Genomic DNA, 16,953 nt, shown 5'->3' with positions numbered 1-16,953 from the left:
TTTTGCTTCTAGTTAACTGCAAATATACTGATCTGTCAGTGATTACTGATGTCAGTGGTGCATGCAGATAAACCTCCAGCTTACAGAAAACTTGTCTCAATTCCACAATAATATGCTTCAAATGAGAAGCATGGTACCATTCATTTTTGTTTAATATCATGGATCTCCACCTTTCTTTTTTGGATGCCACTGTCCTCAGACTTCTAATTTCTAAAAGATTACAATGATGATGTTTATTTCTAGCAAGTTACTATTGACTAAGGCAAAACAGCAGTTTTGAAACCTCACTGTCTCCTTTTCAAAACCTGTATTCTACTTCCAACATGTCTTTGTCTATCTTAAAACTTTTATGAGAACTGTATATAACTTTTGGAATCTCACTAATGACATTTTGAGTAAGTTCACGTAAAGTCTTAACCAGATTTATATCTGCGCTCGTGAAATGGCTTTTACCGTGTCAGCTGTTTGTCTTTTTCTCTCTTTCCTGTATTAAAACTTATTTCCTGTGCGCTGCTGAGCAGGTGTGGTCATGTTCAGCATCAGAAATAGGTTCTTTGTTATAGATAAATAAACTCAGACATCAAATGATGTGGAGCATACTGAGGTGAGTAGTTTCATATGTGGTAGAACTCAGATACTAAGGGGTCACATATATCACATTAAAATCCAAGATTTGGCTTCCAAGAGAGCTGGAAGAGCTGGTAACACAAAGGTATGGATAACATGCTCCCTAGTTCCACCTTTTAAGTATTATTTAATAAGTCACTGTTTGTCTTGCCCTATCAATCAGCTGCTAACTTCCAGAGAAAGTTTCCCATTAAGTATACCAGACTTCTTCAGCTCTTTCTCCATCATGAGGAAAACAATTTTTTTTCCCATGATCTCATACCAAGAGGTGTGCCAGACAGCTCCCAGCACCAAGTGAAAGCCATCTGTCAAACAGCCTTTAGTGCCAGGAATGGCTGCAATAATCCAAAACCACTACCAGCCACTGCATGCGTGCATTTTTGCACCTTGAGATATGAGAAAGAGATGCTTGGAGGTTGTTCTACTGGAATTCTGCACAACCCATTTCACTCTGGTACACACAAGGTTCCTCCATGTCCAAACACCACCCACATGCTTAATTTCCTTTCTTGCACAAAACTTTCAAGTTGAATTATCATCAGCACAAACTATCTGCTGCTCATTATTCTCATTTCATCTGAACACCATATCGATCTTCACTCAAAAATCATCCAAAATTAAAAATGGCATTTCTTAACTACTGAGCTAGAAACATTACAGCCAAGATACTACTTCTTCCACCAAAGAATGTAAATATTTTTACAGTGCATTTACTTACATTTTTCATATACGTGGCTTCTTTTCCCTGGAAACACTCTCTTTCTTTGCTCTGCATATTTTTAAGACTCTCAATCTGTTCCTGGAACAGGCTACATTTTTCTTCACTGTCTCCAACCTTCTTGGTAAGGTTCTGAACTAGAATCTGCATGCTTTGTAGTGATGACTCTTTAATAGCCAGCTGATTCTTCAGAATGCAAATCAAAAAACCGTTAGAAGAATGGACCCAGAAAAAAGATAAAGAAGCTAGAAGACAGTTAAAGCAACATTAAACTTAAAATCAAGTTTAGTTTTACTTTGAAAGACCTTTGTCAGCAGATTCCACAGTTGATATTAATATGTATAAATGGTACTGACAGAAGTAGTAAATAAATATATATATTAACATAAATGAAAATAATCAGTAAAGAATTTTTATTCACATGAATAACTGTACAGGATGTGTGCTTCGGAGAAGAATCCACTGCGTAACACATCAGAATTCATTGATTCCTTGAAACATCTACGGAGATCTAATATTTGAGCTGCTAATATACCTTAAATTCTTCACTGAGAAAGAGAATTTCATTGGTAACACCACTTGATCCACAAGCTGTCTGTAAATCAATGATATAAGCATCTCTGTCAGCTAACTTCTTTTCCTTCTCTGCCAGCATGGCATCCATTTCAGCCCCACGACAGCGCTGTGCCTCCAGCTCAAGACTCTGAAAATGAAAACGAGAACAGTTTGCACTATTTCCTTATCGCCTCTATTAGGGTACTGAAAAAATTATAATCAAATTTAGAACCTGGTTCAATTTTAAGGGGAATCTTTAATTATTGGACCATTTCTCTGAAATTCTGCAGCATTCACATTCCTGCCACTTTCCACAGCAAACAGCCATATGTCCACAAAACACATCACTGCAGAGAACAGCTACAAACCTTTACATGAAATCATCCCTTGCCTACATTTCTTCTTGTTATAACTTACTATTGCAACAAGAACTGAAGCAAAACAGCATAAATATAACATTAACCCACAATGTTTGCATTTGTGTTACCTATTCTATTTATTTTCATATGATTATAAAAGCATGCTTGAGGAGTCACTGATAACTGAAGATGCAGTGACAGAATTCTCACTGCCTTTGCTCAGGCAGGTTGCAGTGAATAAACATCTCTGTCTACTCAACAGAAAACTCAAAGTTATCTGTTTAGTAACTTAACACAGAATTAAATATTTAAACAAATATATTGAAACATAATCCTATAGCACAGATGTGAAAAGCCACACACTTGGCATCACCTAAAACACCACCTTTTTTTGTAGCTCCTCATTTTTCTGTGTGATCTGGGATTCTAGTTCTTCAATTCTCCTTCTCAATACTAATATCTTCCCTCGATTTGCTGCTGCATTTTCCGGGTCACCATCTTTTGACACCTGCAAAAACAGGGAGGTTTGTATTCCGTAAGTACGTAACACCTGACTTCTCTACCTCTACCTATTCAGAAAATACTGGTGAGAAAAAGTGTACTTTACTCATGGCTTGTGTTTCAGTTCTCCTACATATTACATATTCCATGTAGAAGTGATGTATCAGGAATGAAATTTGTATCAAACTTGTAAAAATCTTTGTATTTCAATTATCAATGATAGTTATTGCTGCAAAGTGGCCTGGGACATGCAAAAATGGCTTTTATTTCCTCTAGCAATCATAATCCGTATAACCTGCTAAGTGTAGTCCATATAACTCAGAGGGGAAAGAGGATTATTTGGGGGAATAAAGTGTAAATTAAACTGTTCCTAGGCACAGTGCTTCTAATCAGTTTCAGTAGGTATAACTACTGGGTTACAGAAAATATTTGCCATTACAAAAGAAATCAAGTACAGTTGCTAAGAGCATGCTTTATTAGCAAAGTAACAAATAACTACCTCCAGCGTCTCTTTTGAGTACACTTGAAGACTTCAAACTGATCTGTTTCTGTTCCCTTTCAACACACCTTTAAAAGAACAAACCCCCTAGAAATATTAAAGCCTCACTGAAGTTATTTTAGAGGCTGTATGTAGTTAAAACATGCCATGTTAAAGAAATACAAGTCTACTCACACAACTGCACTACTACAAAACACTGGTCATTTAAATGAGACCTTCCAACAAACATTTTGCTACCAAGGACACTTTTGTATTTCCATTTTTATCTTGGACATTACAGGAACAAGATACATTTTGTTTTCATTTCTTCCCACAAACTTATCTTCCTGATTCACATGAGTTAAGATTTTGAGCTGCCGCCAAGATGAAGGTTATTTTACTAAAACAATTTGAAAGGAATGTACAGTTTTCTAAATTTTTGAGGAAAGATATAAGAAGAATGAAATAGAAATACACAGATGGACTGATAGCACCCACAAAGTCAACCCTGATCCTAACCTGACTCAGCTCAAAATCTGAACTTGGGTTCCACATGTGAGTCCAGCACACAAAACTGTCTGCAGCCTTACCTAAACTATGTCTGCTTTAAAACATAAGGACACTTACCTTCTTTTGTTCTGCTTTAGCCTCAGAGCCTCCTGATACTGCTAACTGTTTCTTAAGTTCTTCCAACTGTGAAGTTAACGATGCAACCTTGGCTTTGTTTTGCAGTTTTAACTTGGAAAGTTTGGCATCAGCAGATTCCTTCTCCTCCTACAAATACCAAAGTCATGAAGGACTAAATTAGTTACATGAACAACTGCATCCTTCAACTCTTTCATTAAGAGAGAGACCTAAAGTCTAAAAACTCTTTCCCCTGAAGAGACACATTCTAATGTCACATGCAACAGGTCTGCATACATGAAACAAACCTTCCTTTCACTATTAAAACTTTCTGCACACGTTTATTATTATTGTGTGGGATCCAGATCATTATGATGTTAGAAAACTTCCTATTTTTTTGACAGCAATACAAATTCAGGGCTTGATTTTTTAACAAGAACAATTAATTCATAATATTATAAAAGCATATTTGATTTTGTTTAAAGAGTAAACTTAATTTACAATGAGTTTTAGAAAACTATATTTTAACACTTGCCTGTTTGTGTCCACAGAAGATATTTTTTATAAGTGTAAAACTAAGTCTCCTGCAGGAACAGACCCACCTTAAGACTGTTTAAAGAACAACAGAGTAAAGAATAACAAACCTTCAAATGCCTTCAGGATATTAAATATGAACTCTTTCTAGTTTCATCCTTCCTAATGCCAATCAAAAGCAGAGGGTAATACATAATAGCATGAACAGTAAGATATATGACAAAAAGATACATATTGTGGAAGAAGAAATAAAAAAATAACTACATAAATCCAGTTTTAGGTAAGTTGGCATCTCACTAAATGCCCAGTAATGATTTAGATGGTGGGTTTCCCCATACTTAGCTAAAATGACCATACACCCCTAGCTCTTGGAAAGTCAGCCTGTCCCTTGCAATGATTAAGTCCATCTGTTCATGTAAGGAACACACATTGTAATATAATACTCAAATCCAGTTACAATTTTGAAACAGAAGGCACACTGGCAAAAAGCAGTGATGTTCAGGAACCATAGCAGCTAACTGTGACTAATTTGTCACAGTTGTGTTCCTAGAGTTGTGCTCTTGTGTTCCTAGAGTTGTCATAACTGACTAAAAGCTTGCCTCTATGAAAACAGCTCATGATAAACAGGAACAAAGGGGTTTTGTAAACAGTCTTTTTTGGCAAGAATACATGCAGGGTACCTTTAACTGAAGATCTTTATTTCGAAGCTCAGCATCCTTCTCCCTGACAAGCTCCTTTAGCTGTGTTACCAGCTGTTTAGTACTTGTCAGCTGGTCAGTCAAATCCGTCACTGACATGCTTCCTGCATCTTGTGAGCCTGCAGCCTGCAGACATCAAGTACAGTTTGAGCAAACAAAATGGTGCAGACAACACTGGTCCTGCAAAAAAGTCTGCAGTTGGTGTTGCTTTGGGGGTTTTTAAACATTTAGTAAACGTTATTAGAGTGCAAGAGTAAAAGTTACATGTACTATATGAACCTACACCAAATTTAGCAAGTTTGATAGATGTAAGGTTATAAATCTTAGAAACTGGTTTAGGAATATTACTTTGAAATACAGCAAAACCATCAAAGCTTCCCAGGTATTTAAAACTGGATTTCCTTACTGGATTTGCACTGTAACAACCAGTAGTGTTGCTGAATCTGTCAGCAATAAAATATTGATATTAGATATGCTATACCCAAAAAAATACCCTTGGGATAAAGCTTATGTAATCCCTACAGATATTTTCTTAAAGCAAGATAAGCACAAAGAGGAATAGAGCAGCTGTGTTACACACACGAGATTAAATATCGCGTAAACAGCAAGCAAGAACCCAACCTGACTTTTAGAGCCCTAAAACTGAGTCACAGTAAAACTAGTTAAGCAACTTACTTGTGAAAGAGCAAATACACGCCATTAGTATATCAACAAGTAAAGATTCTCTATGTCAGACATTCTTAAGAAAGTATTATTTTAATAGTAATTTGATACTTACTACTGTTTTGGAAGGAGAATCATCTCCACTACCCCATTTCCACATAGTTTCACGATGGCTATGAAAACATAAACAAAATAATACCACAGTAAGTATCAGTGACTCTCAGACAACTACAATTAACTTGTATTTCTCTCTACATATTTCACTGTGAAATGCTTGAAACTGATTTGTTTGCTTAATTCTGACCACCTCGGACCTCCATCACATTATTAGTTGACGAGAAATGCTGAAATCATGTATAAAACAACTGCTAGTCAGTAAAATGTCAATACTATCAAAAAGAATCCAAAGAAGTCTTTAAAGAGCAAATGCCATAAAGTATTTTCAGCATAGTTGCTTTTTCCACATATAAATAGAAGACACAAACTACATACGGCTTGCTAATATTTAACCTGACCTTACACACTGCCTGCCACTGCAATATAACAGGGGTTTATCAATGCATATTTCTATAAAATCATACATAAAGACTAAAAGCATTGAAAACCAAAGTGCTTTAATTGCTGTGTGACTGCTGCATATCTGAAACCCCTGATGTCACTGATCAGGTATAAAATGCCTCCACCCTAATCCCTAAGTGTTCCTTGCTTCTTTTGCTCCCAATCAAGCACCATAAACATCTAAATGGCACCCAAGTACCAGACATATGTCTACATAATTGCAGTTTCTGACTATGGAAAGTTGCAGCTCCCTGATAAACACAAGTATGGGCTGTGTTTATTAATCCTAAAGATCAAGTAGGTACAAGGCAGCTCAAAGGTTTAGACCTTCACTGAGTAAAAGTGACAAATTTAGTTGAGAAAGACAGGAAAAGTCTATAGAACACCCCATGCAGTAAATTCACATTGTGACTTGGAGGTATAATTTTAAGAACAGACTGAGGTATCTTGCTTGGTTTCTGGATAATATTCCAAATAGCAGGATGAAGACGTTCTGTCATTTTCACTCTCAACTAGCAATATCCAGAGGTAAACACCATCTCCTTTCTAATCTGTATTACAGACTTTTGAAATATGCATACACAGACCAGTCATGGATTTGGGAAGCAGTTTATAATAAACATTAACACATAGCTACAAACATTAACACATACCTTATCTTAAAGTACTGAATTTGGAAAGCAGTTTATAAAACACACTAGCACATAGCTTATCTTATAAATTACACAGAATGATTGCAGAGGCTGCCTTTAAGGCTGTTTATCATTTCAAAGCTAAAAGACTGCAATCTATGGCCTTCATTATTCACAAGGCCAACCTGGATTCTGCTAAGAATCTTGTCTAACATTAAAATCAACAAACAAGCCACAGGGGGAATTACAGATCTTGTACGTAAAAACATCCCCTCATAACTACTCCAAAGCTGTAACATCTAATCTGTTCTTAGTGAAAACCTCATTTCCAGATACATAAGAGTTACCCAGGTACAAAGAGGACAAAATGACTCACTAGATGTAAAGTGCTGGTGCATTTGTATTTCATTTATAACTATTTTAGCTGCTTTCCAGCTCTGATGCAATCACTTCTGCTCATTTCTTGGGCTACCTGAATACCTGAGCTGCTACTTTCTGATATATGTACAGTCTGAACACAGGACCAGTCAACTTGATCCCTTCTCTTTGCAGTACATCTAAACACAATTCAGTTAAGTTTTCCATCCCCATTTCCCTTCCTTGGGCAGCCTGTGTCCCAGACATAGCACTATCAGGCATCAAGCATAGGAAAAGCAGGAAGTCCAAATTATTTTTGGCTACCCTCTCTTAAGTTTTCACAGTGACAGATAATTTGTATTTCCCCTCCAAGTCCAAACTGCTCACTCTCACTTCCAAGGCCTGACGTTGCTTATCACTGCTAGCACATCATCCTGCTCTCCATCCTGCATATTCAACTGTGTTGACAACCATTCTTTGCCATCCACTGCACACTCACTTCTGCTAACATCTTCATCGAAGAACAACAGGCAGGATGGTTGAGTCTTTCACAAAATCCAAGAGATACAAGAGGCCCACTTAGTTTTATGAAATAAGTTTCTTCTGATTCTCCAAGTAAAAGTGAGGTTTTGGTTCTTATCACAACAGGTTTAACAAACAGAAAAGTCCTCCTGGCAACTTTGCCTTCATACTTGTCCATTCTGTTGTCCCAGTAGTAGCTGCAGCCAAATGCGGCTAAAAAAAGCTAACCATGCATTATTCATCTGGGTAGTTTCCAGCCTCCTTACTCCCCTGAGTCAGATATCACAGGACCCAGCACAAGGGGCACTGAGAAGCACATAACAGCAGAGAGGGCAGATTTCAGCAACAGCAGTGAAGAATCACACAGCTGGAGGGTGACCAATGTACATGGTAAAATAACAAACTGTGTTCTTACAAATACAAACTGAGATGACTACCCAGGCAGAGAAACAGTCTGCTGGTGCCACAGAACTCCTCATGTTCCTCTAGCTTTACTGACATCCATTCCAAAATCATTATGATATAAAAAATGGCTTCAAAGAGCACACATCCGAGTTCTCACTATGAAGCTCTTAAGGAACTTTTCTTTTTCCTTTGCAGAAACACAGATTATGAAACAAAAAACTAAGGCAGAACCCCACCCCTTACTACCAAGGAAGGCAGTAGTGCTCCCCTTTTCTCCTCTCTTCCACAGTACTAGAGCAGAAAAACAGAGAATTGCAGGAGTGTGTAAAAACTTCGGTGCTTTATTATTTTAACTCCGTTTCCTACAACAATTTTGTGCTTTAAACACATTGACAGAAAAGCATTTGAATATTATTTTTTTCTTGTACATTTTATTTTATCCTTATTTGATGGCTTGCCAAGATGTTGGTTCTTTTCCTCAATAAGCTAAAGCTGTTTTCAAATGGGCTATGCCACCTACACCAACACATGACATACAACAAAGCACAAACACTGACTGAAGCCACGTTAATCACAGAACTACAGAATGGTTTGAGTTGGAAGGGGCCTTAGAGCTCATCCTGTTCCAACCCCTGCCACAGGCACAGACACCTTCCACTAGATCAGGTTGTTTCAAACCCCTGTGTCCAGCCTGGCCTTGAACACTGCCAGGGATGGGGCAGCCACAGCTTCTCTGGGCACCTTGGGCCAGCGCCTCAGCACCCTCACAGGGAAGAACTTCCTCCTTATATCTAATCTAAATCTCCCCTGTTCCAGTTTGAACCCACCACCCCTTGAGCTATCACTGCAGTCCCTGATGAGTCCCTCTCTGGCATCCTTGTAGACACCCTTCAGACACTGGAAGGCTGCTACGAGGTTTCCATGCACTCTGTAAAGTTAACATGCAATGTATTTGTACAGCTATTATGTTTATCACAAAAATCCTTTCTTAGTAACACTGACCACATTTTCCTCTTAAAATAACATGCAAGAGAAGTAACAGAAGTATTTTGTAACAGGGCACCACTGGAGAATTAAAGGATCAGTGCAGAGGCCCCAGTGAAGCACAGGCGCATGTACACATTAGCTATTTCCACCACAGCAGCCGGATGCAGCTGCTCCTGCAGTACGGTGCTACCAGCAGCCTGGGACGCGAGGTGCACAAACACCCCCAGACCCTTCCTTCTCTGTGGCGAAAGCCCCCAGGACAGCAAGCCCCACCGGGGGGAAGGGGGGGACGGACGGACCACCTTTCCGTCCACTTCAGACGAGGGCAGACGGCAGGGACAGCCCCACATTGAGACAGGGCTGGCCGGGAGTCTCCCTCCTCGGACATGGCTGGCAAAGCCAGCGGCCCAAGGGGCCACGGCCGCCCCCCGGAAGGCGGGGACGCGCCCGTACAGGTGCGGCACCATTCGCCGAGACCCAGCAGAGCCTGCAGGCGGCGGAAAGGGAAGGAAACCCAACGGAGCGGACCCCAGCGGCCCCACTCACCTGCGGGGGAGCGGCGGGGCCGCCGGGCCCTGCGACCTGCAGCCGGGCACCACCACCGCCGCCGCTTCCTCAGCACGGCCCCCTCAGCCTCCGCCACGCCCCGGCGGGAGACCTCGCACGGCGGCGCCAGCGCCCCCTGGCGGCGAGGAGGACCGGCCGGCAGCAGTCTCACTCCCCCGGTCCTCTCCCGGCTCCCTTCCCGATCGCCTTCCCGGTTTCCCCCCCGGCTTCCCCGGTCCGGCTACAGCTCCGGGCCCGGCCCCTCAGAGGTGCTGAAGACCTCTCAGCAAAAGCCTGTGGGTGTTTTAAAGTACAATGGACCACAAACTGCTCAAAATGTCATCTTGGCAAGTGAAGTAAACCAGAAAAAAAGTGTTCCCTGAGGTAAAAAATCATCCCTGAGACAAAAAAATGAGAAATAAAGGTGATTATTCAGTGGAAGCAAACAGAGGAATCGAGGAAAGGCTGGATGAGCCCATATGGATTAAGAATTCCAAAGGAGGAGAAGGGTGACGCTGCAGAAAGGACCAGAACGCATTCCGTGTGTGCGGGGATATGATCGCAACAGACTTACGTCTCAGCAAGGAAGTGAAACATGAGCGAAAAGCAAAGCCCTTTGATACATTTCCTATAGAGAGAAGGGATTTTATTCAGTGGAGGTCTTCAAGGACACTCATGGTCACCCAGGTGCCCACAACGTGACAACTGGCCTGTGACAATGGAGAGAAGCCAGGCAGGAACACAGAAATGCAAGGGTAATGTGTATAATGTTGATGTGTATAAGGTGTCCCCACCAAACTGGGGCACCCCAAATGTGGTTCTACACAGGGTCCTTCTACCCCTCAACTGTTCAAGTACAACAGGATGCTGGCATTATCTTGGTTGTTCAAGGGTGACTTTTATCCTTTGTGGACAGCTTTAAGCTTCCAAGAAGCAAAGTCCTTCTTCCCAGGGCCAGGCTGTCCTTTAGTTTGTTATACTTACACATGAACAATGCCAAAGTCTCCAGTAAAATTCCACTACCTCATTACATTGCAGTGTATACTGTGAACTAATATATAGATTGACAGAGTTAAAACACTTTCATGCTACCCAGGCTGGCTGCTGTGTAGTTAGGGAGGGGAATTTTCATAACAATAGTTATACTGATCTCCCTTTCAGGGAGAGAAATGGATTGAAAATCCTTTTTCTAGACAGAAAAAAGAAACCACCTTCAGCTTTCTATCAGGTAGAATGTACTTGTAAGTAGAAATCAAGCAGCACATTGTGTCTGACAGCAGCAGCTTTTGTATTTTGCCTTCTGTAATAGCTTAGATAGTCCTTATTCTGCGTGCAAACTGCAGCTTTCTAGCAGCATCTGGCACTGTCTGGTTTCTCGTGAGTCCCAGCTACAGCCCCAGCATTTACCAGACACATATCAGTTCATCCTATAGTACATGGAACAGAAAATAAGTCTTAATTTACAGGAGACTGCAACATTAAAATGACTGGGAACAGGAAGGAAGCAGCCCATCAGACTTTAAAACTGATTAGATTTCAAGATGCAGTTATTGTTTTAATCACTTTAATCTTGTCCTGGTGCAATGCTGCAGACTTATCTCCATTCATTTCAGATGTGAGCTAAATGATTGTACTGTATGGTGTGTGTTCTCATCTGTGCCTTCACCATTTCGGAACATGACAGATGATGATGATGGGTGCCTGAAGTCCTCTGGAAGACATTAGCATCTCTGGAAATAAGAGTCTGAAATGAACTACAGCACTGCAAGCTTGAATGCGTCACAGAGCACTCATGAGAATAAAGGTTTCTTTGGGACTCATGCAAATGGTGCACCCTCAAGACACTGTTGGGCAAGATAGTGAGTCAAAAATACTGTGCATTTTAATGAAACCCAAAGGAAACTTAAGCCAATATCCTCATTACTACACTCCCTGATTAGTGCTCCTCAAGCATCCAGCAGAACACAAGGTAGACAGTCACGTTTGATTATTTCTTGCTTCAGTCAATTTAAGTTTGCAGAGGTCTCCAAATACCAGAGTGCATCTGACCACAACCTCCGTCTACTCAGCCTGTAACCTCCATGATTTTAGTCCCATCCTGCAGTATACCCATAGCTTGTTTTGTCTTCCTCCAAACCTGCAGTTTGGAGGTCTAGCACCTCTGCATAGCTGTCAGAAAGGAGAAAATGAAATGAATGCGCTTCACTCTCATCCTCAGCCAGCAAACTGGTGGCTGCTTTAAATTATATGAAGCATCAAACCAGCCCTGTATAGTGAGGAATGGTGAAGTTATTATTCCTGAACAGCAGTGGCATGCCATGAATAACTCGGCTGACTCAGAACGGTGCTGGGATCTGAATTCCAAGAGCTTCCAAACCAGTGCAAGATTCCTAATCACTTAAATAGAACCAACACTGGATCGTGTGTAGAAATATTCATATGCAGGATGGAGGGTTCAGATGCAATAGTCCGTAAGTCTGTCTATATCCAGGTAGTTTTTCCTCCTCCTTCATTTCTGAGCAGAGATTTTTTCTGCAGTGTATCTGCAGTACTGAAATTCTGGTAACAGCTGTTATAGCACAGCTGTCCTCATCCACAGCCAAATAAATACCCAGGTCTTTGAGGTAAAACCAAGAGCAGCAGAAGCAAAAGGTAGATGCAAAAAGACATCAATACAGAAGGCTTACATGTAAAAGATTGGTCTCTGAGTAGAGCCTGCCCTGTGGTCTCTGCAGGAGGCAAGGATTACAGAATTTTTAGCTCTCCTGTATGGGGACGTGCATATAGAGTTGCCTGAGGAAACATGCTGTGTTTAGGTCTCTGTTGCTTCATGTTTACACCTGTATCATCATCTTAACTGACTCTGCAGAATTAGTTTCACCTTTCAGAAAGCTTTCTTTTCTGAAACATTGCTCCAAACATTTTTCTTCATTCATTCCACTAAAGTGAAAGAAATCAAAAACATGTTTCAGCTTTCCCTTTCTTAGGCTCCAAGACAGTTCTTTCTAGGCTGTAAGTTGTCATACGACAATAAGAGATGCAGCATATAAACCCATAGAGATAATGTCATCTGAAGGTCTTTATTTTATGCCAACGTATAAATTATTCTTGGAAAGATGGGAGTGGGAATGACAACCTGCTTCTTCCAGATATACTACAGCCAATTAGATGCTTTCTTCTCCCTCTCTTAAATGCAGAATGTCCTGTTAGTGCAACACTGACATTGTTTTATCAGGCCAGTAAGCAGTGTACTAGTGTCTGCCCAAACAGATGTGGGTCTCTTACAGATAACACTGGCTTGGATGTTTAGGCCCAGACTGCAGTCTAACTTTCCTGCTATGAAGCCAACCCTAGATCCAAGCCCCTTGGAGACACGTAGAGATCCAGACACATTAAACTCTCTTCCAGCTGGAGGAACATTGTTGTTATTAAATGCATTTAATATTTAGGCAACAGCAGTATCCAGATGCCCCAGTTAGTGCAATAGTGAGTTACTTAACATGCAGTTCTCTGTTGGGACTACTTTATTTTGTTAGCAATTCCTCCTTCTTTTGACAAAATAAAAGCTTCTTGCTGGTCAGCCTCCTCATTCCTCTCACTCCAACAAGCAGTGGGAGGAAATTGCTTGCTCTTCTTATCTGTTTTTTCCCATGCATCTGCTTCTTTTCACAATTTCCTGCATCCTGAAATAGCAGAGCCATCCCACCTTAGTTTGATGAGTGAGAAGGTCTTGAGACAGGATAAAGCAAAATCCCTACCAACCAGGTATATCAGCCCTATGTTCCCACCAGTACCACAAGGCTTCCAAGCTCTCCACACCCAAGTTCAAGTCAAAGGACAACCTTGACAGCTACCTGGCAGCTCCCCTGCAGTCACCACCACGCAGAAGCAGAAAGCAGGATGAGAAACTGAAGGAGGAATTAATGGCAAAGACAGATCACAAGAACAAATTTCTGCACATGCTGCTTGCTACTGCAGCTTACATTTGCTGGCTCCATCTTGTTCCTATAGGGAAAAATAACTCCTTTGTTAAATTGCGCGCACACACACACACACTCCTATCCCCAAAAAAAGTGATTCGTGGTTACCAGAGCAATGAATATTGAGAAGCAGATGCAGGGAAGAATAGTCATAGAATCATAAGATCCTTTCCAACACAAACCATTCTAAGATCACGTAGATCCAAGATGATGCCTCACACTTTTAAACCATGTTGCCTAAGTCTCTGTCCAACCTGGCCTTGAATACTGCCAGGGATGGAGCACTTACCGCTTCTTTGGGCAGCATGTTCCAGTGCCTGAGCACCCTCACAGTAAAGAACTTCTTTCTTATATCTAACCTGAACTTCCGCTGTTTAAGCTTAAACCCATTACCCTTTGTCCTATCACTACAGTTCCTGATAAAGAGTCCCTGATGGAGAGTCTTTGCTAATTAGATGGACATTAGTATATAAATTACATGTGTTGGCAAAAAAAGCATGCTCAAAGGTACAGAGCTAAGGATGAGGTTTTAGTCATGCCACTAATTCAAACCAGAGCACATCATTTACATAATTACAAAACAAACTAAAAGCCAAACCCACACAATAGTGGCAAGTTACCCAGCACTCACTGCAGAGAGACAGACACACTTGCATAGCAGTAGTCCACCTTGAAGATATTTCACATTATCCTGTAGCTTGCAGGTCACAGTTAAACCACACAAAATCCCTGGCATGTCTCAGCGAGGATGACCTAAACCTAGGAGTCCCTGAGGTTCAAGCCCCATTTTGTGACACCCACTCCGAAGACTGGGAATGACCCAGGCGGTGGTACATCCTAGGGGCTGACTGGTACATCCTAGGGGCTGACATAGGAAAGCTGCTTTGCAGAAGAGTATCCCGGTGAACATCAAATTAAACATGAGCCTGAAATGTGCCCTTGCTGCAGGGAAGGCAAACAGTATCCTGGGCTGCAGGAAGTAAAGTATTGCCAGTGGGTCGGGGAAAGTGATCCTTCTCCTGAGCTCAGCACTTTGGGATATTCAAAAGCCACCTGGACATGGTCCTGGATAATTGGCTTTAGATCCCCTCCCTGAGAACAGGGATTTGGACCAGATACCTCCAGAGGTCCCTTCCAGCCTCAGCATTCTGAGATTTCCCACCAGTCCTTCAATTTCTTGCAATTAATTGTCACAACCAAAAAAGAGGGAAATTCCAGACCATCCAAAACCAGTGCCATAATTAGGTATAAATAAGAGGCAAGACATTATCATACACATTAGCCCCACTGTTATATAGAGTGAAAAATCACTGATGTCAGGACAGGGACAGATAAGTGAACAATCACAACACTGGACCAAGGCTACACACACAAATGACCAGTTACTTCTACAGGAAAATTTCTAACAACCTAATGAGGGTTGTTTGTAGCTCAGAGCAAAGCTGGAGCTGTCTTTAAAGCATTTGCAAACCTAAAGCAAAGCCACTATTCGCACTGATGTGATACTAATATGTAGACTTGAGCCCTGGTACCCTGTGCTACAGTGTCTTACTGTCACTAAATGGAACTGTGTTTGATCTAAGGTCTTGATGGCTCTGGTTCCCCATCTCTGAAGTCTAGCCATCAAATCTGGATGTAACACAGCAGCCCTGGGAGAAGTGCCAATGTTCAAGCAGCAGTCACTGTTCAACAGCTTTTTTTGCAGGACAGAGCTCACCAGGCAGCCATGCAGGCTCAGGAGACACAAATATACAGCAAACCATGAATCCCTGCATCACCATTCAGCTTGTAAATGGCATGAGATGTGTTTCAGCCTACATAATTAATCTGCCTTTCCCAGGAGAGGGACACAAGGGATATTTTTCTATTTGAAATCTAGTCATTTTTCTTTAGAAATTTTTGCTATCATAGAAGAATTCTTTTCCTTTGTGACATGCATTCTCCCCAGGAGAATTAAACAACATTCCTACTAATCTTTGCAAAAGAAGTGGCCTTCTACAGTGCAAACCACAAGGATTCGTTGCTCAAGCTGCTTCTAGAAGAGAAAGGAAGGAGAAATAGGATAGATTAGACAAGTGTTCAAGGCTATCAAAAAACAAATACCAAAACTATTCAAGCTATTATCAGAGGCAAAATAGAGCTTCTTTTTGCCCTTCTTAAAAAGAAAAAAGAATATTTTACATATGCAATTAAACAGGTTTAAAAGCGCCGACCATCAGAAGAGAGACATTGACTACATAATACAGCAAAAATGGTGCAACTGAGATGGTTTAAACATAAGGAATTTATCAGCTTGTCTAACACAAGATACCTTCTCTGCTACAAACCTCCCCCCAACTCTATATTGAGTCAGTGCTTTAATACCACTTTTTCACCTCAAATGAGCAAGAGGTAGTAACAAATGGTGGTGCCTTAGTGGAAAAAGCCACTGTGCAGAACTTACTGTTTTCTAAGGGTCTGCTTTTGTTAACCAGATGTAACTAAAAAGATGAAAGAACAAAAAGAGTGGGAAATCAGGGACTATTTTCTTCTTTCTGCCTTATATCCAGCCTGCATCTCTCCTCTTTCAGTTTAAAACCATGACCCCTTTTCCCATCATGCAGCTTCTAAAGCAAATAACCACTACCAAAACTGAGCACAGCTGTACTTAGCTGTAAATGCTAACAAATAACCACGCTCTCCACTTTTTTCACATTTTTATTAATCAAAGACAGGATGACTTATGTATTTTGAGTGATCAGAGATAGCCAAGAATACTTTCATAGCTAACAGAAGCTTAACCAAAAGATACATTGCAGAATACATTGTGGATTTGGAGTAACACCCTTGTTATGATGAACTGGTGTTGCAGGCACCCTGCACAGTACAAGCAGGGGTCCTCAGGAAGAGAATATCTCACTGGGAATGAACCACAACTCCTGCAGGGACATGCCAAGAGCTCCAGAAGACAAAAAGGAGAACCTGGCATTGTACCTGACTGAGAGGGTCCCTAAATACCAGAGGAGTATCAAAGCTCTGTCTCTACCTCTAAGGCAGAGCAACGTACAGAGTATTTCAGCTCCAGACCCCTTACACATACAAACTGAGCGGGTTTTATTCATGCTATATAAATACATGTCGAGTTTGCATTGGCATTTATAGTGTTGCATAAAGGTCAAAATAGTTCTGCAAGGTTTTGCTTACTACTCTTAGGTGGGAGCTTGAAGGCT

At 41.0% G+C, this 16,953-nt stretch overlaps 1 protein-coding gene across 1 annotated transcript in view; it reads right to left on the bottom strand.

The window, feature by feature from the left end:
* LOC136016382 (golgin subfamily B member 1-like) overlaps positions 1-9,832 on the bottom strand; it is a 45,196-nt gene extending 35,364 nt beyond the window's left edge. The window contains exons 1-7 of the mRNA XM_065683468.1: positions 9,765-9,832; positions 5,873-5,930; positions 5,077-5,220; positions 3,866-4,012; positions 2,645-2,767; positions 1,881-2,048; positions 1,346-1,531 (exon numbers count right to left, since the gene is read on the bottom strand). Coding sequence (XP_065539540.1) covers positions 1,346-1,531; positions 1,881-2,048; positions 2,645-2,767; positions 3,866-4,012; positions 5,077-5,220; positions 5,873-5,917 — 813 coding nt within the window. The 5' untranslated portion in view covers positions 5,918-5,930; positions 9,765-9,832. The remainder of the gene's footprint in view (positions 1-1,345; positions 1,532-1,880; positions 2,049-2,644; positions 2,768-3,865; positions 4,013-5,076; positions 5,221-5,872; positions 5,931-9,764) is intronic.
* Between the last annotated feature and the right edge of the window lie 7,121 nt (positions 9,833-16,953).

Source organism: Lathamus discolor, chromosome 6 (assembly GCF_037157495.1).
Source record: "Lathamus discolor isolate bLatDis1 chromosome 6, bLatDis1.hap1, whole genome shotgun sequence".
NCBI lineage: Eukaryota > Metazoa > Chordata > Aves > Psittaciformes > Psittacidae > Lathamus > Lathamus discolor.
Note: the sequence above shows the minus strand (reverse complement) of the source record. Positions and strands in the feature narration are given on the sequence as shown.